The sequence below is a fragment of the Cryptomeria japonica genome, chromosome 10 (genome assembly GCF_030272615.1).
Source record: "Cryptomeria japonica chromosome 10, Sugi_1.0, whole genome shotgun sequence".
NCBI classification, from domain to species: domain Eukaryota; kingdom Viridiplantae; phylum Streptophyta; class Pinopsida; order Cupressales; family Cupressaceae; genus Cryptomeria; species Cryptomeria japonica.
In genome coordinates this window covers 786171362-786198753 of record NC_081414.1, presented here as the reverse complement: position 1 = coordinate 786198753, position 27392 = coordinate 786171362, and the positions used below count along the sequence as shown (strand labels likewise).

At 34.8% G+C, this 27392-nt stretch overlaps 1 protein-coding gene and 1 pseudogene across 1 annotated transcript; one reads left to right on the top strand and one right to left on the bottom strand.

The window, feature by feature from the left end:
• The first annotated feature begins 494 nt into the window (after positions 1-494).
• Positions 495-2870, top strand: LOC131039263 (G-type lectin S-receptor-like serine/threonine-protein kinase At2g19130). Its single transcript, XM_057971969.2, has one exon. The coding sequence runs from the start codon at positions 495-497 to the stop codon at positions 2868-2870; it is 2376 nt and encodes a 791-aa protein (XP_057827952.2).
• Positions 2871-9964: 7094 nt separating this feature from the next.
• LOC131039264 (DNA replication licensing factor MCM4-like) overlaps positions 9965-27392 on the bottom strand; it is a 41574-nt pseudogene continuing 24146 nt past the window's right edge.

Here is a 27392-nt window from a genome sequence, read left to right as displayed (position 1 = left end):
ATGTTAATTACTAGTAATATGTCCGTCTGTCTTGACTTTCATTCGATATTCAAGCGTCGATAAAACGTGGATTTCCTTTCAGAAGACCAAATTGCACGTTTGTCAGAGTCAAATTGCGAGTATGAATTGTGCGCTGTCAGAAAATTCTCAAAGAATTTCTGAACTAATTTCCACGGGATCGACAGCTCTACTTTGGCCCGTTTGTTTTCTATTTTAAATAGGATGATTTATTAACCATATCAATAGGCTGGAATAAACCCTTTTAAAAACTAAACTATAAGAAAATGTTCAATAAAAATATAGCTGATCTGGTCATCGAAATGATCTTATTTTGATTTGATGGATTGGTGTCTGCACGCTATGGAATCTTCTCTTCTTTGCTTTGAATGACTCCAAGAACTCATAATAGGAGAGAAAGTCAACCATGTAATTGGCTTCATCCCAATTTGATATAAGAAAAGCTTGTTCTTTGACTAACTGCTATGGTTATCGAAATGGCCATGAAGTATTTGGTCCTAGCAATTACTATAATCATTGCACTGAAAAATTGCACTTCATTTGCACTAGATAGTGGGGATACGCTTCTACTGGGTGATTCGCTCGCTGGAAATCAGATCATAATATCAGAGAATGGCACGTTTGAATTGGGATTTTTCAGTCCCAGAGGAACGAATAATTGGTATGTCGGCATCTGGTACACAATGTCTCCAGAGGTCGTAGTTTGGGTGGCTAACAGAGATAATCCCGTCAAAGGCATGCCCGGCGTTCTGAAATTTTCGAGCAACGGTCATCTCAGATTGTTTGATATAAATGGTCGGTCAGTGTGGTCGCCTGATATCGGCCTGAAAGGATCGCGGGCAATAATAACCGAACCTGGTAATTTCATCATGCTTGGTGACGGCCAAAACAATTGTGAGATTGTTTGGGAGAGTTTCACACACCCGACAGATACATGGTTGCCTGGCATGAAGATGTGGAAAGGCATGAAGCTAACTTCCTGGAAGAGTTCTGTGGATCCTGCAAGTGGGATTTTCTCTTACGGAATGGACATGTCTCCAGGGAAGACGCAGATGGTATCGGTCTATAACAACAGTGTTCCATATGCCTCAAGTGGAGAGTGGACTGGTAAATATTTTACCAAGATTCCCCAGGTGAAAGGTCAGAAGAGATTCCGAATGTTTTGTGAGAGGATTTCTCCTGAAAGCATATACTTCCATTTTAGCATAAACCCGGTAGACCATACCCTCACTGGGCGGCTAACTTTATCTGAGAGCGGCATATTCGAGCTTTTTTATTTGATGGATGATGGTATATGGAGTCTGCGGTGGTCGGTATACCGAGATCAATGTGGTGACTATGAAATCTGCGGGGCATATGGACTCTGTAATGCCAATGCTGTGTGCAGTTGTGTTGAGGGTTTCTCTCCCAAGAATGACTCTCAAGGCTGGTGGTCAAGTGGGTCTGCTCGGCGAAGATCCCTGCAATGCTCTGTCACAACGGGCACCACCGACGGTTTCTTGGAAACCAAGAACCGATACTTGCCTGAAGAAGAAGCTGTCTCATACAACAACGAATCAACAATGGAAGACTGCAGGACTGCTTGTCTCAACAATTGCTCCTGTACAGCCTTTTCTTTTGTTATTTCTGACCTACCAATCTGTAGACTCTGGTTAGGGGATTTATTCAAAATGCGCGTTTCACCTGACAACCAATCCATCTTCGTCAGGCTGGCATCTTCTGAATTGCTGCGCTCGACATCAGAGAGAAGCAGCAAAGCCCCTGTACTCCTTATTTTAGTTCCTTCACTCGCGGCTTTCTTTGTTGTTTTTGCTCTCCCTTTGGTCGCATTTATTCTGTCGAGACGTCAAAGAGTACGGACAGAAAGCGTAGAAGAGGACGTGCCGATCATGCTCAAAACGTTCTCTTACAAAGAGCTGCGAGTTGCAACTGGGAATTTCAGGCATAAATTAGGAAGCGGAGCATTCGGTTCGGTATTTAAAGGAACACTGCCAGACAGCACGCTTGTGGCGGTTAAAAGATTAGAGGGTTCGGGAAGACAAGAAAAGCAATTCCGTGCAGAAATAAGCACGATCGGGAGCATACAGCATGTAAATTTGGTAAAGCTCTGTGGATTCTGCGTAGAAGGCTCTCGAAGGCTACTGGTGTATGCCTACATGCCCAACGGCTCTCTGAATTCCTCCCTTTTCTATGAAGAGGAAGACGCAGAGAAGGTCTTGGATTGGAAGACCCGGTTTCAGATCGCACTAGGCATTGCACGAGGATTAGTTTATCTCCATGAGGAATGCAGGGATCAGATCATTCACTGCGATATTAAGCCTGAAAACATTCTTCTGGACGGCGACTTCAACCCCAGGTTAGCTGATTTTGGGTTGGCAAAGCTGGTAGGCAGAGATTTCAGCCGTGTATTGACAACCACAAGAGGAACTCGAGGATACTTGGCTCCTGAGTGGATCTCCGGCCTTCCTATCACTCCCAAGGTGGACGTATACAGTTTTGGCATGACGTTATTGGAGATTATATCGGGTCGTAGAAATCTGGATTTAAGGGTGGAAGAGAGCAGGTTGTACTTTCCTACCTGGGCTTCATCTCAAATTCAGAGGGGAAACATAAGAGACATAGTGGATGCAAGGATAGCAAGTGAGGCAAATATCGAAGAGGTGAGAAGAGCCGCTGTGGTTGGGGGACTGTGCATCCAAGACGATGAGAATCTGAGGCCAAGCATGGGTGAAGTTGTCAAAATATTGGAAGGGAAGATGGAGGCTCCGTCGCCACAAATTCCAATGCCTCTACAGGTGCTGTTAGATCAGGTAGACAACAGCAATGGCGATAGCTCTAGTAGTCTCTCTTAAATCATTAACTATTGTATAATTTAAAGCATTTGTTTTATTTTCTATTGTATTAAACTAGCACTTGCATCAAATGGAGGTGTAATGGTAAATGGAGGTGTAATGGTAAAGTAGATAGTGATATATACTACAAGTTTTGGAGTTATACATATAATATATGATATTTATACAATGTAAGACATAAATCACAATTTATCTAGAGGCTGAAATGTCTTTTTTTTGTCTCCACCTCATTTCTTTGAAGATATCGTTACATGATATCTCCACTTATACATGAACCGCTCTAATTAAGATATTATTGTACGAAAGAGATTCGATTTACAATTACCTATCTTTTTTACATACAAAGACAATTGTTGTAATGAGACTTTTTCTTTCTTCCTTATAATTGTCTAATCATAATGCTAATCCTAACTCTAACACTAATTGAACCCTAACACTAACACTACGTCTAACCCTAATTTATATCTTAGGGACACCAACTCCAATCCTAATTAAACCCTAATGCTATCTCTATTTGATTCAATTGTAACCCTGAACCATGGTAATCTTATACTTGAATCCTAACAGTAACTCTAACCCTAATTGAACTAAAGTACTAACCCTACCCCTTAATCTATGTTTTAGAATGGAAGCCTTAACTTTAACCAACCCTTAACCTTATCTTTAAGCTAAACTTAATCCCAATTTTAACTACAATTTAAAGATGGTACACATTTTTTAAATTGGCTATGTATTATTTAACCTTATCTTTAAGCTAACCTTAACCCTAATCTTAACTACAATTTAAAGATGGTACATATTATTTAATATTTATATTAAATTGAAGATTGTAATTCAATCCATAAAAGATGGTATTCTTCTACCAATATTTATAATAGAATATATTAAAATATATATTATATTAATATTTTTTAATATTAAGAATATAAATTTATAATTTTCTAATTAATAAATATATAATCTATATATACTTTATTTTTAATCATTATACATATTAATTTATATATATTTTGATTTCAAATATTATAAACATAATCTTACAATTAAAACTAATAATATTTATTAATAAAAAACATATTAAATATCAATATCATTATTGTAGTCTTCAATAACTGAATATAAAGGTAATTCTAGACAAATACTTAGGATGACATAAAAGATTATGCACGATTCTTCTATGTATTTTGAGAACATGAAAATATTATTTTCAGCTTCCAAAGCATAGTTACAGTTAAAAATATAAGTATGAGCTATTCACCCTTCAAAAGAAAATTTATAGTTATATTCTTAGCATAATATTCATCACATGTGAACTATGGAAATTTAATATCTATGAGTATAATCTTGATTTAGCAATATGAATCTCAATTTTTTACTACTCATGTCTAAATTTTAGTGATGAATTTCAGATAGAAAACTTCCAAATGACAACCAAAAATAAAAATCTTGGTCTAAAAATATAATTATAATTTTTCACTCTTCCCACACACAATTACATAGCACAATTTGAAGAAAAATTTTTAATCTTCAAATATGAAGATCCAATTTTCAATCAACCAAAACACAATTACTATTTAAATTTTTTAATTCTTTGAGTTGGCATATCAAAGACAGGAAACCATGTATACATGTGGATGATTCATTTTGGAATCAGATTTGGGTATCAAACACTTGTGTAATTGGATAGGGTTTGTGCTTTTGTGGTTAGCATCGTTACATGCGTACCCCGACAACTCTAGGTTGGAAGAGGCATTTCCATGGGAATCTCATTATTAATGGAGAGTGTTTGCATAATGTATGTTGTTCTTGTAGGCGAGGAATAAGATGATGGTTTTGGCCTTGAAAGAAACTTCCTTGGGGATTTGCTTAGATACCTTGCACATTGAAACCCTCTTGTGCTTTGCACTTTTAAATAACAGTCCATACACAAATAAGTGGAGTCTTCCTTAAAGGATAGTAAACAAATCTTAATTCTATAGCCGTCACAAGGCTTAGACATGCTTCACATTTGAAACAAATATTTTGTAATGTAATTGTCCCTATTTCATTTTTTTTGGTTTGAAGTCATTGTAGAGGGCTGAAAGTCTAATGCCTCATTTGGAATCCTGAGCTCTTCGTTATAAGGCTGAAAATTTATTGTGTTTTTCTCTATATTTAATTTGGTACTGTATGATACTTAAGTCATAAACAATAATATATATCAAAATCCTCAAAATAAACAATAATATTTTAAATGAAAATGGATATCTTACCTTTCTAGAAACTTGTACATTAGGTCAAAGTTGGACTAGTAGATATTATGATACTTATATACACACTTTTTGCGAAATTACTAAATAATTATGAATGAACTAATTTCATGCTTTTGAATATTTATTTAATATATAAAGGTGAAGATGTAACTAGAATCAACTTGGGTTATAAACATTTCTACAAAATCATATTAACAAAAAAAAAATTAAATAGAGGAACCTTATGTCATTTATCTAGAGATTGATTGTTTTGTTAAAAAAATAAAAATGATTGAAGAATAAAATATATAGCTTCTAGTGAAATCACTCCACCAAGAAGCATATAATGATGTTTTGAACTCATTCACCAAAGGAGATAAGCTAAATTGATATACTGTTCATTACTACATTGTTAACAATTTTTAGATGTTTGTGGTTCTTGTTTTCTACGTTGTCAATTATAAAGTTATCTTATTTTGATCTTCCATGTTTAGTGATATGACATATGACAAAAATTTATGAATTCATTGTGAATACATAACATACAAGGTCTATTATAGTAAGGAATCGTGCGTGTGTGTGTACGGTCTAGTATAGCAAGGAAGTGTGTGTGTGTGTGTGTATGTATGTGTGTATGTGTGTGTGTGTATACATACACACACAAACTCATTTGAGGTCAAAATCCGATGAAATTTTCCAATGAAAGTGAATTAACTTATTGTTTCATCGGGTACCTTTCAATTTAATGTGATATTTTCACTTTTTTTTAACTGGTCCCCAATGTTCGTCAAAATTTTGACAAACAATAATTATCATTGCTATTTAGACGATATTCCGACTAATATCAATGACTATTATGATGATATGACCAATGCTTATAATGTCGAATCTGGGTCGGATGATATCAACAATGAGCTGGATGACGAAGAATATCAATGATATATTTAGTACCTTAGAATAATGTGTTAATGAGATCAACACATCTCCAAGCCACAAATGGGAAGGGCATACAAATGCAAAACAACAAAATGGGGATTTTTTATTTCTTCCTTAAACTATGGAGTTGCCTTTCTAGGTAGTTTCCTTGGCCTAACCAAAAAACAAATTCTCTATATTTTCACCATAAATATTAATTCTAGAATGGCTTTTCATCTACAATTCCATTTTGTTCCCACTTTTGATGATATTATAGATAAGGGGGTCACCATCTAGAAATCCCTTGTTGCCAACATTTTGGGTGAGAACTATAATAAAGACAAAGATTACATAATAACTAAACCAATGAAAAAACACACTTGGGCTAAAATAAAATGTTATAAAATGATGGGGTAACTAACTCCATATTCATTTAGAGCCCGAACATGTACCTAAATTAAAATATCCTAATGTTTCCAAATGTCAAAAAACTAGCACATGTTGTTATACCACAAGGATATTCAATAATCCAAAATCATCGAAAACATATGTACACTTCCTTGGGGGAGCTTATCAAAGTAGAATTTCAAAAATAAGTTGAAGATAACCTTATTAAATTGTCACATGTACCATAGTTTTCAATGACAATGCACCCAAACTTGCATTATTATTAGATTATTATTTGTAGGCCTTCATATCTTCTAGGAGGTGTTCAAATAAAGTGTTTTGTAGACATTTCAAGTGCTTCGAGTTTACATAATAATTAAAACGAAGGAAAATAACTAGTTCCAAATTGTATTTTAAATTTGAAATATAATAAATTTTATTTTGAAAGTATAAAAATGAACTTTTGGTCTATTTGGCTCATTTTTATTTGAATCTTGTGCACGCTGGAGCGAAGAATTGGGGATACGATATAGAAGGCAATCCCAACAAAACCCCTATTGGCATAATTACTGCAAGGATCAATTGAAATACCAAGCTGCCCATAAAGCATCCAGCTAGCCGGAAATTGAAAAATGGAGGGAGAAAGTGGACGAACAAACTTGCAAGTGCCAGCAAATCCACTGTAAGTGTTGCATTCTATATATTGGTCAACTCCCATTGATTGCCAAATCTACTATAAAATCCTTCCAATTTACTAAATATGGTTGAAATGGTACTGTGTTTTTGACATTGAGTGGGTAAGGATTTTTGAGGTAGAAAATTTGTATCGGCTCTCGTGGAGTTCACAGGCATACATCTTCACGAGATTGTCTAACTTGTATAGGCTCGGGCATACAACTCTCTGTGAGATTTTGCCAATATCAAGAGCCCAATGAAAAGTATAGAATAGAGACACAAAATATAGGACAAGAATAAACTGTATTCTCATCAATAGATGAATGATCAAAACGTTCAATAGTTGTTACATACAAAGAATATGAGCCTGCTTATATAGGCAAGGCTATATGGATATGTTAGCACACAAAAATGACATGTGGCTCAATAAGAAACAAGGGTAGGTAGGAAATATTTGTGGTAGGTAGGAGAAACAATATAATATTTCACATGAGATGGATCACCCACCGAATGTGGAATGTAACATCAAGATAAGACCACAAAAGGTGGAAATTGTCTTACACACACTATCCCTATGTGGCACAAACACCCAAGTGTCTCATACCCAAACTAATATGAAATGCATTATCCTAAGTAAACTTAAGTAAGGTGTAATAATATCCAACATGAATAATAAATTACACCATCACTCTCTCTTTCACAAGGTTTGCCCAAAATTTTTATGGTTCTTACATTTTTTTTATGTCAATTTTTGTCATTAGATTGTACAACCACGCTTTGCATTCCTTCCAACTTCAACATTTTGTTAGAAGAGAAAGTACCCAGCAATTTACTACAAAGCATAATGCTCAGAGAACATTAAAATAGTTTATAATAATACTAAGACATCAATGTTATGAAATACACTATTACTAATTATCATATGGGTGATCTACCATCCTTAAAATTCCTCTGCAGCCTCATTAGTTATTTTAGGATGTAAATGTTGTCTTGCATAAGTGATATATGAAGTGAGGGTTGGGAGGTCCAATGCATCTAGTGTTTGGTCCTTAGGCTCATCATAATGCAATGCAACAAGATCCGTTACAAGGCACCGATCTGTTTGTTCATCAACTTTATCAAGCACTAGGGGGATCAGATCAAACCTGGAAAGCAATGTTGGAGGAAGTTGGATATTATCAATAATTGAAAGTGTAGGGTTGTAGCGTGAATTTCTAGGATTGGCACAAGCTTAAAACAATGTTCTTGCATTAAGAGATGCTATGATCTCAACCTTTGCAATTGACACTGTTTGTTGTTCCATAACATCATGTAACATGCTACGAGCATTATCTAACATCTTTTTAAACTCTTCTATGCAGCAAATATCCCTATCACTCAGTACTAGTGCTCCACTTTATAGAACTATTTCACTAGTTTCAGGGTCCTTTGATACATAAGCAGTCAAACCAATTGCAAAATTTCCATGATCACTTGTATAAATGCCTCGAGGAGCCAACGTATGCACATACTGAAGTACTATTTTTTTTACATTGAGTGGGTAAGGCTTTTTGGGGTAGAAAATTTGTATCAGCTCTCATGGAGTCAACAGGCATACATCTCCTTCATGAGATTGCCTAACTTGTATGAGCTTGGGCATACAACTCTCTCTTTCACATAGTTTGCCCAAAAAATTTATGGTTCTTACATTTTTTTTTATGTCAATTTTTGTCATCAGATTGTACAACCACGCTTTGCATTCCTTCCAACTTCAACATTTTGTTACAAGAGCAAGTACCCTACGATGTACTATAGAGCATAAAGCTTAGAAAATATTAAAATAGTTTGTCACAAAACTAAGACATCAGTCTTATGAAATACACCGTTACTAATTATCATATGGGTGTTGTACCATCCTTAAAATTCCTCTGCAGCCTCATCAGATATTTGAGGATGTATATGTTATCTTGCATAAGTGATATATAAAGTGAGGGTTGGGAGGTCCAATGCATCTAGTGTTTGGTCCTTAGGTTCATCATAATGCAATGCAACAAGATGCCTTGCAAGGCTTCAATCTGTTTGTTCATCAACTTTATCAAGCACTAGGTAGATCAGATCAAACCTAGAAATAAGTGTTGGAGGACTAGAAATAAATGTTGGAGGAAGTTGTATATTATCAATTATTGAAAGTCTAGGGTTGTAGCGTGAACCACTAGGATTGGCACAAGCTAAAATCGATGTCCTTACATTAAGAGATGCTATGATCCCAACCTTTGCAATTGACATTGTTTGTTGTTCCATAACCTCATGTAATATGCTATGAGTATTATCTAACATCTTGTCAAACTCATCTATGCAACAAATACCCCTATCACTCAATGCCAGTGCTCCACTTTCAAGAACCGTTTCACTATTTTTAGGGTCCTTTGATACATAAGCAGTCAACCAACTGTAGAACTTCCACGACCACTTGTATAAATGCCTCGAGGAGCCAATTTATGCACATACTGAAGTACTGTGTTTTTTTACATTGAGTGGGTAAGGCTTTTTGGGGCAGAAAAATTGTATCAACTCTCACGGAGTCCACAGGCATACATGTCCTTCACGATATTGCCTAAATTGTATGGGATCGGGCATACAACTCTCTCTTTCACAGAGTTTTCCCAAAAAATTTATGGTTCTTACATTATTTTTTATGTCAATTCTTGTCATTAGATTGTACAACCACGCTTTGCATTCCTTCCAACTTCAACATTTTGTTACAAGAGAAAGTACCCATCGATGTACTACATAGCATAATGCTTAGAGCATATTAAATTAGTTTTTCATAGCACTAAGATATCAATCTTATGAAATACACCATTACTAATTATCGTATGGGTTCTGTACACAATCCTTAAAATTCCTTTAGGTTCTCTTAATATTATATTCGTGGATTGTAACAAACCCCTCGCTCACAAGGTTTTTAATTACATTATGAATATCATTGAGGTTGACTTCCTTGGATCCCTGTTTGTGCATTTCCTCCAGTAACTCTGTTCTACATGTTGATGATCCCCCTACCTGCATCTTTTCCATGATAATAATCCTAACTGATGAAACAAGATTGGCTTGTCTTATTCTTTCACTGGCTGAAACTCCCGTAGTGATAAGATCCATGTCAACGGTCCCAATTGAATGATCAGTGGCAAATTGTTGAAGTGCAACTTCAAGTAGGTGGAATTATTATGCCACATCACACCTTTCGACCCACTTAGAGAATCGACTGTGGGCTAGTGCTTCACTAATTCTTATCAACCTTTCAATTTGACGAGGTGTTGTTGTGATATCATTTTTGCTACTGCAAGGGAAGTTGCCCTTCCTACGCATTTCAACATAACCACAGATCAGATCCTCTATAGCCTCATCAGATATTTTAGGATGTATATGTTGTCTTGCATAAGTGATAAATGAAGTGAGGGTTGGGAGGTCCAATGCATCCAATGTTTGGTCCTTAGGCTCATCATAATGCAATGCAACAAGATGCCTTGCAAGACACCGATCTGTTTGTTCATCAACTTTATCAAGCACTAGGTAGATCAGATCAAACCTAGAAATAAATGTTGGAGGAAGTTGGATATTATCAATAACTGAAAGTCGAGCTGTAGCATAAACTGCTAGGATTGGCACAAGCTAAAATAGGTGTCCTTGCATTTAGAGACGCTATGATCCTGACCTTTGCAATTGGCACTTCTTGTTGTTTCATAACCTTATGTAACATGCTACGAGCATTATTTGACATCTTGTCAAACTTTTCTATGCAATAAATACCCCTATCACTCAATACTAGTGCTCCACTTTCTAGAACTGTTTCACCAGTTTCAGGGTCCTTTGATGCATAAGCACTCAAATCAACTACAGAAATTCCACGACCACTTGTATAAATGCCTCAAGGAGCCAACTTATGCACATACTGAAGTACTATGTTTTTTTACATTGAGTGGGTAAGGATTTTTAGGGCAAAAAATTTGTATTAGCTCTCATGAGGTCGACAAGCATACATCTCCTTCATGAGATTCCCTAACTTGTATGGGCTTGGGCATACAACTCTCTCTTTCACAAAGTTTGCCCAAAATTTTAATGGTTCTTACATTTTTTTTTATGTCAATTTTTCTCATTAGATTGTACAACCACACTTTGCATTCCTTCCAAATTCAACATTTTGTTACAAGATAAAATACCCAATGATGTGCTATAGAGCATAAACAAGTATAGTCTAATTAGTTATTAAAGAAAAATTCATACAATGAGATAGTGTTGAAAATGTATTTATGTAGGGTGACTTATAGTAGTTCTCCGTATTCAACGCTATCTTGTAGGTTGCCTTAAGGTTCTGACTAAATAAGGTTCTAATTTTACAAATTTGTAATGTCCCCTAGGGTAAATGACTAAATAAGGTTTTGATTTTAGACGTTGATCGGATTTTGGAAGCAAAGGCCTTTAACTTTTATTGATCTAAAACTGCAAAATAAAATTAAAAGATATTAATAATTATATTAAGGGTTGCTCATATAAACAAGTATAGTCAAATTAGTTATTAAAGAAAGATTCATACAATGAGATAGTGGTGAAAATATATTTATGTAGGGTGCCTTATAGCAATTCTCCCTATTCAACACTATCTTTTAGGGTACCGTATAACAATTCTCCCTATTCAACTCTTAAGTCATTGCTGGAAAGATACTCATTAGATTTTGGTCAAAAGATAAATTCATCTAGATCCAAGGTATACATCCTTAACTCTAATTGTCTTATAAAAGCTAATATTACTAGGGTCCTATGCTTCCAATGATATAATTACCTTGAAATCACTTTGGCATTCCTTTCTTCATGGTTCAAAATAAACCTTCAGACTATCAAAAAGTCATTCAAAGCTTACAATGTAGGATCTCTAATTGGAAAGGCAAATGGTTATCAATGGCATATAGAATATAAATGATATAATCAACTCTTGACACCATTCCCAATTGTTACATGGTTGTTTTGAAAGCTTTTAAATCAGTGGTCTCAAAATTAGAGAGTTATCATTAATTTCATTTGGAAAGTAAATCTAGATCAAAAATAAAAATCCGTCTAATCTCATTAGCAAACTTGAGTTTAGATAAGTCTAAAGGTGGATTGGGTATTCACAACATCTCAGTGATAAATTTAGCTCTAGGTACAAAATTGGTTTAGCACACGTACAATAAGCTGCATGCCAAATCATGTAAATTTATATAAAGTAAATGCCTTATTCTTCTAATCCAAGCAATAAGTTTACAGTTTCTAATCCTTAATTTTATTATTATTATTTATTATTAAATTATATTTCAAAATAAGGACATTATAGTCTTCCCTTCCCAAATTTTCTTGTCCTCAAGCAATGTTGATTTTAATTTTCTCAAACAAAGGTGAGAAGCGTGAAACATCTATGACCTTCATATCCTCTTTGGTTCACTCTTGTTATTCTCATATTTTAGATTAATTAAAAATATAGAGCCAAACATAGAGCAAACACTTGAAAATACAAAGCATACACATGTATATATGAAGACACAGAGAATACATAGAGTATACACATGAATATACATAGTGTTAGACCCTTCTTATTCGTTAGAATACATTCATTATTGTATTGATTGGAAATAAAATATTGATCCATAATTAATTGATAATTTATGTATTGTATTGCTTGGAATAAAAATATTGATTGATAATTTATGTATTGTATTGCTTGGAAATAAAATATTACAAATATGTAAGTATAGGTGGTATTGAAAAACCACCAGAGTTCTTCCACCCCAAAAAAACCCCCAAAACCACCCTCAAAACCACCATCCCATCAAAAACTGAATCCTACTACATGAAGAATCGACCTACCAAAACTACTAGAAGAAATCCCCATGTACATAAAGAATTGGGGAGAAAATATACATAGAACAAAAATATACAAACAAACAACACAAACTCCACTGGCCATGGGAGGATTAACTGAGAAGCGGCCTATACTCCAGGTCCTCATAGAATTCTGAGAGCCGCTTCATTTCTTGGGAGGTCTGGGATCTCAGCTGCAACTCTCAACCCACCTCTGCTCATGCCACTTCATGAAGAACCCCTAAAATCTCATCACATTGCTTCAACCTTTTGAAAGTTTTGAATGCCTACCACCTGCGAAAAGTAGGAGCTTTGCATGTTGCCTTCAAATCATCATCAGCCCATCGAATGAGTGGTAGCGGTGCCACCCCTACCTCAGGAACAGTTCCCACCACACAAGTACACACTCTATCCAGGTTTAACAAATATCTTGAGTCAATTACAACTCTCAAGGAATTTTTCACCTTGTCCACCTCAGCCTCAAACTAGAAACCCTAGGCTACAATAAATGAATATACCTCCATGTGCATTCTGTAGTGATGACTTACATGGACAATTTACTCTCCCAACAACATCTTCACAACCTCATACAGGTGCTCATCCTTAAACAAAAAAAACCTTTCAACCTCCTGTCTGTGAATCGTCCAAGAAATGGGACTAATTTATTATCACTATGGAAGGAGAAATTGGCTTCCATGATGCGTAAGGCACCCAAGAAAACTTTGCATACAGTATGATATTGATAAAATGGCACTCCAACAACACTTCACCAAGTCCACACACGATTTAAACACCTCACACACAATTATGACAGCCATCTACTGTTGACATTTATCACAATCTCTACCATCATTCCTCTGAATGTTCTAGTTCATTTGGATAATTCGTCTGCACAAGTCGACATTAAAGCCATATAAATATGAGCCTTTTAGTACATATGATAAGGTAATATCTCTACTTATCAGCATTCTCGATCACCATAAGGCAATAACGCAAGACAATTCATTCAAATGTATTCAAAACAATTCACAACATTTAATTCTTTTTGGATCGATCCACATGTGTGCACTATCCCATTAAAGGTTCTGATGCCATTTCACAAACCCACTTTATTCCTCCTTTTTAAATGGAAACCTTTTCGCTATTTCACAATCCTCACTTTTTTCTTTTGCAAAATGGCGATGTATTTATCATTTCACAAATCGTTATTTTAGCTTAGTGAAACAGTGACAGGTTTGCTATTTCGCATCCTTCATATTTAGACTATGCAAAACAACAAAAGATTCACCATTTCACATCCTTTATTTTTTGACTCTTGCGAAATCGACATCTGACGATGTTGCTATATGTGCAACGATATTTTCGTCGAACTGACACGCTCCACATTGTCGCAATTGTGAAGAACCACTTAAATATCCGATGAAGTTTCTATATGTGCAATGATTTTTTCATCGTAATTACGAATGTTTTGTGCTAATTGTTCATCACAAGACTAAAGAAATTTTTGCTGATATTCTGACAAAAATCTCTCGCATTTTTTCGCAACATTGTTCAACGACACTTGGTCCAGAGTTCAACAAAAATAGGAACGTCAAGCAAGCGACAAAATTTTGCTGGGTATTTCGTCAGTAATCTGACGATAGTTCATCAAAATTTCAACAAACATGTGTCAGAAAAATTGGTGCCAAATATAGTAGTGAATATATATATATATATATATATATATATATATATATATATATATATATATATGATTTATAATTAGCTTCTAGAAAGAGGGTGATTGGCTCATGCTTTTAATCCTAGAGCCCCCTACCCATCCTCTCTTATAAAGACAGGAATGTCAACACTCCTTTAGGTATTTTCATATTTGAGTCAACAAAGATTAGAAGTATGGTCATGAGTTGGCTACAATCATCCTTGACTTTAGGTGTAAAGAATGTTTGGTGTGTCTTCTTTTGTGATAAGTGCTAGAAAAAAGGTGTCTCAACCTTGCATATACAAAAGGTTACTATTTTTAGTAAGTTTTCATTTGAGCACAAATTGGTTTAAAATTTTCCCCCATGCTTTGAATTAGCTAGATAAGCAGACTAGTAAATTTTTGTCATGAGACCATTTCTAGATTTGAAGATATTGAAGTTTTTGTTTTTGCAAGTTGTAAATGAAAATTTTTAAATCAATTTTGTGAGATTTAGAGGCTCCAAAGTAGCCTGAAAGTGTCAATAATTGCCATATATAGTTATAGCTTGATAGAGGAGGTCGCAAGCTTTCTAGTGCTACAAATCATTTGTCAATTGGAAACTTGGTTCAAAAGTTATGGCCTCTGAAATTTGGGTCTCTTGAAATAGGAAATACAAAAACACTTTGGACGCATAAATGAGTACACATGTTGATGTGTGTTTTGACATATCATAGGTAATCTAGTATTGGGGATAAGATGGGTGCCACTTTATTGGGTACTTTTAGCCCATGTTTTTGTAATATTGTCTGATGGTTTCATATATTCTATCTCTTATATATGAGGTGCGTGAGATCAAGGTTGTGTGTAAGAGTCTTATAGCTATTGAGCTACCTCTTAATCTTTGGTTGCCGATACTCCTATAAGAATCTTTCTCTGCAGTTAAATTGTAATCTATTATTGATTTATTAATAATATATTGGGTAGCTTTTGGTGTGTGGGGTTTTCCCCACAAAAATTATTGTATTGTGGTATGCATGCTATTTATGTTTTTCTATTAAGTTTTTGCAATTGTTATAAGAATCTATAAAAGGTTTTGCACTAACCTCCTCTCAAGTTTAGTGTAGGAAATTATTCCAATGGAAATTTGGGCTTTGAGGAGCCTAGGTCATATGGTCCTTATTGTTATTTAGCACATCAAAAGCCATTGTATCTTCTTGTTTGTAGTATTTTCTTGCCTAATTAATTATCAGACATTTAGATTTGAAATTACTATTTCAACATTCAAAATAAACTTAGGAAGATCTTTCACCAGAAATGCATTTGTGGTAGATCGTGTCACATGTTTGATATATTTAGATGCGTGTTTGACTTATCTTGATTCATGTCTAGCTTATCCTGTCATTTTTTTGAGTAGACTTACTATAAGTGTGGTTTATTCTATAGTGTCTTTGGTTTATCCTATTGTGTATCTAAGCAACCTTGTCATATGTCTAGCCTCTATAACCACATATCTATCATTTGATCTTACATATATAATTAAAGAGATTTAATAGTTTCCAAGTTGATTCTATATGATTCTTGGTTTAATAGCCATCAATTTCACCATATCTTTTTTGCCAATTTCAGCCATTCCCCTTTCATAGCGTCATGCACCCAATCTTGTCAAAGTTCAAAAAGTTGTCTTTTGTCCTCATTATCTTGCATCAACCTCAACATCACTAGGTGGTTTTCTTCTTAGATCTATCATCTTTCATGGTAGGATACAACCTTATTTTCTTGAGTTAAGTCAAGTTACCTTGGAATTTATCATCTCCTAGGAATTCATATCTTTCTTGAGCTATCTATTTGTAGCTATATATCTTAGTCCTAATCTTGTCATTATAAGAATCTCAATCTAGGGTTTTGCAAGAAATTTTTTGATCTTTCTTCATTCGAGTGATTTGCCACAACCTAGTCTCTATCATCTTTCTTTTTATCTTTCCATTTCAACCCTTATGTCAAACCTTTCCTTTGTATGGTTGAAAATAAAGCCTAAAAACTTAGAAGGGAAGCCCAAAAAGCTCAACAATCTCAAAACATGGATACTTATTATTATGACAAGGATGAGTTTTATAATACTAGGTCCTTTAGAAATAAAGGTTATAACAGTAGTTCAAAGGGTGATTCTTCAACCCCAAGATAGATTCAAGACTTCATGGCTGACTCTAGGTGCAATAAGACGCTTGATGTTGTGTTACGTCAAAACCTGCAATGTTAGTTTCATGTTCTTTCTCAAAGTGGTGTCAAATTGCCTCTTGATTTTGATGTGTCTAAACATAAGGAGGTCAACCAAAATGATGTTGTTACTAATGTACATGAATTTGGAGATTTACTCATGCTTGAATCATCATCAACCCTTTTGCAAAATCTAATTATTTTCCTTCAAGATGACCAATTACATACCCAACAAGACCAAAGTAGACCCCATGTTAATACTCTTTGCATACGTGGTTGAAGGAACAACCATTTACATGCCAATAGTCAACCTCATTGTCCTTGAACTCATAATCATTCCTATACCAATCAACAACATGGTTCTTCTAATAATTAGAACTAAAATCATGCTTCCAATACTAGTCACACTAATAATCAAAATACCAATCAACACTACTAGAAGTACCAACAATATCATACTTATGTTACTCCTCGTGGTCACTACATATATTTACATTCCTCCTCCACCTCTAGTTATGGATAAATATAATAACTATGTTCCTCCACCTCATCCTAGTGGTCATTACAATTGTTAGATTCCTTCTCCTCCATCCAATGTCTTAGGCATAGGGATGGCTTAAGTATATATGGAACAAATTAATGGGGATTTACAAAAACAACTGTGATAATTACAACAAAAAATGGTTAGCATGTGAATATGGACCCCTATCAATAATTACACACTTTACAATATTTTTCCTTATTCTTTTGATAGTTCTATACCTATGCCACCTTTTCCCCTTAATTTTGATGTGCCTAACTTTGACAAGTATAAGGGAAAAGGTGATCCTAAGGAACATATTATAAATTTCTTAACTACTTGTATAGAGGTGGCTAACAATGATTCCTATCTAATGCACCTCTTTGGAAATAGTCTAAGTGGACAAGCTATAGATGTTGGCCATTTCAAGGAATTGATTATGTGTTACATTGATGTCAACACAACTGTTTTGGCTATTTACTGGTATCCTTTTGATCCAAGTAGGATGTTTGGTTTCTGGTTGGTAAGATCATGATGATCCAATATACTCCACTATGCTTTGGCTTCATGGATTGGCTTAGATATGCTACTCATGCTACTTAGATACATGTTTAGTTAGCTTGTTTTGATTTGGCGATCATATGCTTTCTTATAAGCTGGTAAGCCTAGTTTGTTGATCCGGTGAGGATTTCATCGATAGAGCTTAATTGAAGATCTTTTGATGTTATGCATAAGTAATGTTGGTGCAACTTATAGTAGAGTTTCAAGATGTTGATGTTTATCATGTTCGTGTTCCAGTTGATTGGTGGTGTTGCATTTAGAACCAGACCTATTATGTTCTATCTAGGTTTTGGACCGACTTAATGTAACGTGTTGATTGGTCTTCTCGATGTGTTTTCGGGATGGCTTATGGGTTGGATATTACTTGTTTGGTCTTAGGCCGACATGTTTTATAATTATGTAATATGTTTTATTTTCTAGTGGCCGGCCTAATTGTTTAAGGTTGAGGGTTTGTATATATATGTAAGATCTCATTGTAGATCAGGATATGGTAACAGAATGGATATGGTATGCAAGCAAATAATGTAATAATCATTCATGCAGAGGATTTGGTCAATTATTGGTGATTGAGTTGGGTTTATGCAAGAGGATTAAGTCCTCTAGTATTGAGCTTAACCAAAATTATACTCAGGCATAGGAGATGCTATTTTTGCAGTTCATTCTTCCTTTCAGATTGTAGTCTGGATTTTTATGTAGTGAGTGAGACTCCTTTTGTAATGAGCAGTGTGCTCTAGGCTGTTGGCCTTCCTGCAATTGTAGGCCCCTCAAGTTTTAATCACACTTACTGCAGAAGTATTATTTGACTACAGGTAGGCTTCCCACCATGGTTTTTCCCTTTATCGGGTTTTCCACATACAAATATTGGTGTCATGTGGATGGTATTTATTCTCTAATTGTTGGTTGTTCTTAATTGATATATCTACAATTTTAGTAATTAGTTTATGTATTCTGGTATTGATCTTATGTGTTCCAATAACAATGTTTTAATTGCTTAAGGTTCCGGTAATCTAGTGACAACTGATTCACCCTGCCCTCTTAGTTGTCTTCCAGTTATTTGAACTATCTAACAATTGGTATTAGAGCTCTTGTTCTCTCTACAGAAGCTTAACTGCTTGAGGAAGATCCTATGGCATCTAACAATTCAAGTTCATATAGTTCATCTACAACCATCTTTCAGAGAGAAATTCCTAGGCTTGATGGAACAAATTACATAGTATTGAAGATTCAGATGGAGACTCATCTGAGATGTCTTGGTAAGGAAATTTGGGAAATCATAGAGAATGGAGTTACTCCTTTTTTTTCTGGCATCTGGCAATCCTCCTCTAGCAAACTTGGACAAAGAGCTTGAGAATGATTGTAGAGCTAGAGAAGCCCTCTTGTGTGCACTTTATGATTAACAAATAATGGGATTTACTAACAAATCATCAGCAAAGGCTATATGGGACAAGTTGGAGACTCTTAATGAAGGTGACCCTACTATTAAGATTGCTAAACTTGATGGTTACCAGGTGAGAGCTTTACCACTAGCTTATAAGATGAAGGCTACTGCAATTAATGAATTGAGAACAATGCAAAATACTTCTGTCAATAGGGATACCTTGGTTGGGAAATTATCTTCTTTTGAGCTTGAATAATTTGGACCTTCTGAAGCTATGAAGTCTGAACCTTCTTTTCATGCATTTACATCATCAACCAACAAGCAAGTTTGGAAAGCTTTGTATGCAAAGGAATTGGATGATATGAAGAGTGAAGATGACAAATTTAAGGACCTATTTGCTAGAAGAGTACCTAAAGGATCGGTAGGAAGTAAGTATGAAGGAAAATCACCTTTTAAATGTTTTGCATGTAATAAGATAGGTCATTTTGTATCTAGATGTCCTGAAAGGAATTTAAGATTTGAAGAAAGAGCTAGAAGATCTTTTAAGCCTAACCCTAGATATCATAACAAGCATAAGTACAAGAAAAATGGAGATAAATCATATTACTTTGCAGATGAGGAAGGTGTGACTGATTCTTATGATGAACCAACACAAGACTCTGCTAGTGGTTCTGATAATGGAAAGGAATGGGTGTTCCTGACCATCAAGGAAGATGATCTAGAACTAGAAGAGAATGTACCTGAAGAAAAGGCCCTAGCTGCTAAAATTAAAGATAAGGATGAATGTGTAATTGACCGTGGATGTTCACATTATATGACTGGAGATAAAAGGAAGTTTCTATCTTTACAAGAATTTGATGGCGGTCTGGTTAGATTGAGAGATGACAAAGCATGCATGATCAAAGGAAAAGGAACTATATCATTAGACGGTAAGCACAATACTAATAATGTTTATTATGTTGAAGGTTTAAGGCATAATATTTTGAGTGTAGGACAGTTGGTGGATAAGGGATTTCAATTACAATTCAAGGATGTAAAATGCAAGATCATTAATAGATCTGGATTGGAGATTGCAACCGGTACTCAAACAAAAAGTAATATATTTTATTTACATTCTGATGAAAAGACATGTTTGATTGCAGAAATTGATGAGAGTTGGCTTTGGCATAAAAGGCTATGTCATGTGAATTTTGATTGCATGGTAAAGATTAGTTAAACTAAGGCAGTTAGAGATATACCTAAGATTGTGAAGCCCTATAATCCGGTATGTAAATTTTGTCAAATGGGAAAACATGCTAGAACCTCTTTTAAGAGTATAGAAGAAAAATCTAATGATGTTCTTGATCTTATTCATACTGATTTGTGTGGTCCTGCTAGGATCAAATTTTTTCAAGGTGATAGATATTTTAAGCTAATCATTGATGATTATTCTAGAATGATGTGGGTTACTTTTCTAAGGGAGAAATCTGAGGCTTTTGAAAAGTTTAAAATATTTAAAGCTAAAGTTGAAACTAAGACAAGATTGAAGATTAAGTGCTTAAGGTCAAATCATGGTGGAGAATTCACATCTAACGAGTTTAATAACATTTTTGAGAAGCATGGCATTAGGAGACAATTTTCTTATCCCTGGACACCTCAGCAGAATGGAGTTGTGGAAAGAAAGAACATAACTATCTTGGATGCTGCTAGAACCATGATGATGTAAGCTAATATACCTCATATCTACTGGAGAGAAGCAACGAGCATAATAATTTATACATTCAACAGAGTTCATATCAAAGGAGAAATTGGTAAGACACCTTATGAATTATGGTCTGGCAATACACCTACAATTAAGTACTTCAGAATCTTTGGTAGTAAATGTTATATTAGGAGAGACGATTTCATTGGAAAATTTGATCCTAGATGCGATGAAGGAATATTTCTTGGTTATTATAATGAAAGAAAAGCATATAAATGTGTTAACAAGAGATTGCAAAGAATTATGAAAAGCGCTAATGTCAAGGTGGATGAGAAAAATAGAAGTCAAATTAGAATTTATGAGAAAGAATTGGCAGTGGAAATGATGATAACCGAACCGGTAACACCTTTACTAGAACATAATGCTGAATCAGTTACTCTGTCAGTATCAAAAAATTCAACAGTAACTAAAGATCAATAAAGAGGAACAAAGAATCAAAAGACTCCTAGGTATGTAAGGTTGAATCATTCAGAAGATCAAATCATTGGGGTTAAGAACAATGGAGTGATGAAAATAAGAAGGTTGGAAACTAATGAGGTATGTTTAATTTCTCAAGTTGAATGGGTATCAGTAACTAAAGCTTGTAAAGGTGAATGTTGGATGAAAGCTATGGAAGAAGAATTAGATCAGATAGAAAAGAATAACACATGGATTTTAGTTCCCCGACCTAAAAATAAGAATGTTATTCGAACTAAATGGATTTTTAGGAATAAACTAAATGAAGATGGACAAGTTGTGAGGAATAAAGCTAGATTGGTTTGTAAAAGATATTATCAGAAGGAAGGAATTGATTATGGTGAAAATTTTGCACCTGTAGCTAGGATTGAAGCTGTAAGATTATTTCTTGCCTATGCTACACATAAAAACTACAAGGTTTATCAGATGGATGTCAAGTGTGCTTTTTTGATTGCGGATCTTGATGAGGAAGTTTATATTGAGGAACCTAATGGCTTGTCACTTTCAAATGATAAAAACATGGTTTGCAGGTTAAAGAAAGCTTTATATGGATTGAAACAGGCACCTAGAGCTTGGTATGCAAGGTTGGATGAATATGTTGGTTTCACTAAAGGTAATGTTGGCAGTAATCTATATTATAAAGTCACTGATGGTGATTACCTGATTATTGAGGTCTTTGTTGATGATATCATTTTTGGAGGTGAATATAAGTTGTGCATGGAATTTTGAAAAAATATGGAGAATGAATTTAAAATGTCTATGATTGGGGAAATGAAATTTTTCTTAGGTTTACAGATCACTCAGATTGATAAAGGTGTTTTCATCTGTCAAACTAAGTATGCTAGGGAGATGTTGAAGAAATTTGGTATGGATAATTCTAAACCGGTTAGTACTCCTATGGTTACAAGTGAGAAATTGACAAAGAAAGATGAATTAGTTCTGGTAAATCCTACAAGATACAAGTCTATGATTGGAGGTCTGCTATATTTGACTTAGACTAGACCGAACATAATTATTAGGATAACTGGTGAACAACTGAGAGGGAGGGGGGGTGAATCAGTTGTTAACAAATTATAACATTTAATGCACTGAATAACCTTTAACCAGATTAAGTATTGGTAAAGAAGAAACAAATATCGGTAAACAATGTAACTTAACAAATAAAAAGATAATCAATGCAAAAAAACCATACCACATAACACCATGATTTGTACATGGAAAACCTGGAAAGGGGAAAACGGTGGGAAGCCTACCCACAGTCAGATGATACTTCTGCAGAAAGTATGTGTTACAATGAGGGGCCTACACATGCACGAAGGCACACTACCTAGAGTGTACTTCTCATTACAAAAGACTCACTGACTATAGAGGTTAAAACCACCTCAAGATAAATGGACAACAATCCAATAAAGTGAACTACCAGAGATAGCATCTATCATGCCTGATTATAGTCTCGACTAAGCTCAATGCCAGACTAAATCTTCTTCTGAATCCAATTCGATCACCAATGATCGACCAACTCCTTTTCCTGAATGATATTACAATATTCGCACATTACAATCTTTGACCATGACCTTTTCCACAACCATGATACTCTACAAAGAGTTTCTACCTTTTATTTATACAAACTCTAAGGCCAAAACTAATTAGGTCGGCCACCTAAAATATATTACAATAAGATCATTACATAAATCTATATTATAATGATATCCCATGTCTTCTTAAGACCAAAACAATAATAACCAATTCATTGAACATCCCAAAACATCCCGGTAATGTGTAGAGTACACCTTAGCATGATATCGGTCCATAACCTAGATAGGTACTAGACCTATTCTGAGTCCACCATGCCAAAGCATTGTCTTCAAGCAGTCGAAGCATGATCAAAGAACATCTTTGGCATCCTGAAATCCATCTAGAAGCCACACCAACACTACTTATGCATACTGTCAAGATTCCTTAGTGGAAGCTCTGTCGGTAAAGCCTTGAACCAATGCCGTTAAGGGTTTACCAGAGTGTATGATAGTATCCGATTACCAAGTCCATACCAACTGACCAAGATGTGCTCCAAAAACATGTACCACGCGTAACCAAACATATTCTAGAGATCCAAACATGCCAAAAGTATCCAATAGATACTCATCTGTCGGTAACACTAGATCTTCTATCGATAACCAAAACCTGTCTACTGGTGCTGGTAACCAACCATATCAGCTAGTGTTGACATCAATAACAAACATCAATGCAACACATAATCAATTCATCCATAATGCCAACAATCTCCACCTTTGGCATTGATGGCAACACTAGATGTGAAAAAAAAAACATCTAAGTACCAAGACATTGCAAACAAGTCTCCCCCTGTGGAAGACAACCAACAATATCTTGAATAACTCTCCCCTAGTGAATGATATCTGTAAGGATTATGAATATCTTTCTCCCAATTATTTTTCACATCAATGCTAGAAATCTGACAAAAATATCAAAGCAATAATGAAAACCTTTGAATCTCAAAGCTAACTACTCCCCCTGAGTAGTAGCACCACTCATCAGTACCAAAATGAATAACATCTTTGATAATGCATGGCGTACTAATGACAAACTGCATCAATCAAGTTTATGTCGGAGGGGCAGAAACCCCTAACCTATCTCTCAAGTATTCAAATGATTCCTTAGATAGTGGTTTAGTGAATATATCTACAATCTGTTCTTTAGTGTTCACATAAACCAATTTGACGTCTTTTCCTTCTACCTTGTCCTTCAAAAAGTTATACTTTACTAATATATGCTTAGTCTTAGAGTGAAATACCAGATTCTTAGACATATCAATAGCTGCAGAGTTATCACAATAGATAACTACCGGTTCACTACAATTTACCCTGATATCCTTCAACATTTGCTTCATCCACAAGCCTTGAGTGCAATTAGTTGCTGCTGCAACATACTCAGCTTCAATAGTAGATAAAGAAATGCATTACTATTTTTTGTTGATCCATGAAACCAATTTATTTCCAAGAAAGAAAGTTCCACCATAAGTGCTCTTCTTGTCATCAGTATCTCTTGCCCAATGAGAGTCAGTATATGCACATAAAGTAAAGTCATCATTCCTAGAATACCATAAGGCATATTCTATTGTTCCTTGCAAATACTGAAATATCCTCTTTACTGCACATTCATGATTTTTTTTTAGGATTGCTTTGATATCTTGAAACAATACTTACTGTATTCATAATATTTGGTCTAGTCTGAGTCAAACATAACAGACCACCAATCATAGACTTATACCTTGTCGGATTTACTAGTGTAGAAGTATCCTTGATAGATAATTCCTCACTTGTCACCATAGGAGTACTTACCGGTTTTGAATTATCCATACCAAACTTGTTCAACAATTCCCTTAGTTTGACAGATAAAAATGCCTTTATCAATTTGAGTAATCTGCAAACCTAATAAAAATCTCATCTCACCAATCATGGACATTTCAAATTCATTCTTCATATTGTTAAAAAATTCCATGCACAATTTATCTTCTCCTCCAAAAATGGTATCATCAAAAAATACTCCAATAATCAGAATATCATCATCAGTGATCTTATAATATAAATTACTATCAACACTGCCTTTAGTAAAACCAAGCTTCAAAAGATATTTATCCAACCTTCCATACCATGCTCTAGGAGCCTGTTTCAATCCATATAAATCTCTCTTCAATCTACAAACCATATCTTTATCATTTGTCAGTGAAAATCCATTAGATTGCTCAATGTATACTTCTTCCTCAAGTTCACCATTCAAAAATGCACATTTGATATCCATTTGATAAACCTTGTAGTTCTTATAAGCTCCATAGGCAAGAAATAGTCTAACAACTTCAATTCTAGCTACAAGTGCAAAATTTTCACCATAATCAATTCCTTCCATTTGAGAATATCCTTTACAAACCAATCTAGCCTTGTTTCTTACAACTTGACTATCCTCATTCATTTTATTCCTAAAAACCCATTTAGTTCCAATAACATTATTATTTTTAGGCTGGGGAACTAAAGTCCAAGTTTTATTCTTCTCAATCTGATCTAATTCATCTTCCATGGCCTTTAACCAATGCTTATCCTTACAAGATTCAATAACAATTGCCGGTTCAACTTGAGAAATAAGACATACCTCTTCATTTGCCAGTCTTCTTCTTGTCATAACTCCTTTGTTCCTATCTCCAATAATTTGATCTTCGGAATGATTTAATCTTACATACCTTGGTGTCTTTTGAATTTCAGGTTCACTGCTCTGATCAGCAGTCACAGTTAAATTTTCTGATTGTGCCAGTGTAACTGTCTCACATTCCTATACCGATTAAAGCATTGTCGGTTCTGTTATGATCATCTCCACTGCCAGTTCCCTGTCATTTGATATTGATCAATTTCTGTACTACTCATCCACTTTCACATTAACACTCTCCACAATTTTCTGCAATCTTTTGTTATAACATCTATATGTTTTTTTTTTAACTGAATAACCAAGAAATATCCCTTCATCACATCTAGGATCAAACTTTCCAATAGAATCATCTCTTTTGATATAGAATTTACTTCCAAAAATTCTAAAATATTTAATAGTAGGTGTATCTCCAAACCATAATTCATAAGGGGTCTTGTCGGTTTCACCTTTGATGTGAACTCTGTTGAATGTGTAGACTGTTGTACTCACTACTTCTCTCCAGTAGATATGAGGCAATTTGGCTTCCATCATCATAGATCTTGCTGCATCCAAAATAGTTATCATCATAGATCTTGTTGCATCCAAAATAGTTTTGTTCTTTCTTTCCACTACTCCATTCTACCGAGGAGTTTGGGGTGCAAATAACTATCTCCTTATGCCATTTATCTCACAGTAACTGTTAAATTCATGAGAAGTGAATTCACCACCATGATATGATCTGAAACATTTGATTTTCAATTCAGCTTTTGTTTCAACCTTCAACTTAAAGATCTTGAATTTCTCAAAGGCTTCAGACCTCCCTATGAAAAGCCACCCACATCATTCTAGAATAGTCATCAAAAATCAACATGAAATACCTATCACCTTGAAAACTACCAGTCCTTGCTAGACCACATAAGTCTGTGTGAATCAAATCAAGTACATCATTATATTTATCATGTATGCTCTTAAAAGAACTTCTAATTTGCTTTCCTAATTGACATTCCTTACATGCCAAATTAGGAGGGTTCACAATCCTAGGTATATCTCTAACTACCTTAGTTGAACTGATCTTAACAATACAATCAAAATTAACATGACACAACCTCTTATACCATAACCAAATCTCATCAATATGAGCAATCAAACATGTCTTATTACCAGTGTTCAAGTGAAAGATATTACCTCCAGTCTGAATAATAGTTGCAATCTCCAAACCAATTTTGTTAATGATTTTGTATTTTCTATCTTTAAATTGAAGTTGGAAACCCTTGTCAACCAATTGACCAACACTCAAAAAATTATGCTTTAAACCTTCTACATAATAGACATTATCAATGTTATTCTTTCCATCCAAAGAAATAATACCTCTACCTCTGATCATACATGCTTTGTCATCTCCAAATCTAACTTGACCTCCATTTTATTCCTGTAGTGAAAAGCAATTTCTTTTATCTCCATTCATATGGTGTGAGCATCCACTGTCAATTACCCATTCATCCTTATCTTCAACTTTTGCTGCCAGGGTTTTTTCTTCATTTTTGATAGCCAGTACTGTTCATCTTCCTTTAAAGCATAGAACACCCATTCCTTTTCATTTCTGAATGCACTAGTAGAGTCTTCTATCGGTTCATCTCTAGAGTCATCACTTACTCCTTCCTCATCCGCTATGTAGTATTATTTATATTTCTTGAATCGATA

Coding starts and splice junctions, on each gene's coding strand:
- LOC131039263 (XM_057971969.2), top strand. CDS start 495: ATGGCCATGAAGTATTTGGTCCTAGCAATTACTATAATCATTGCACTG.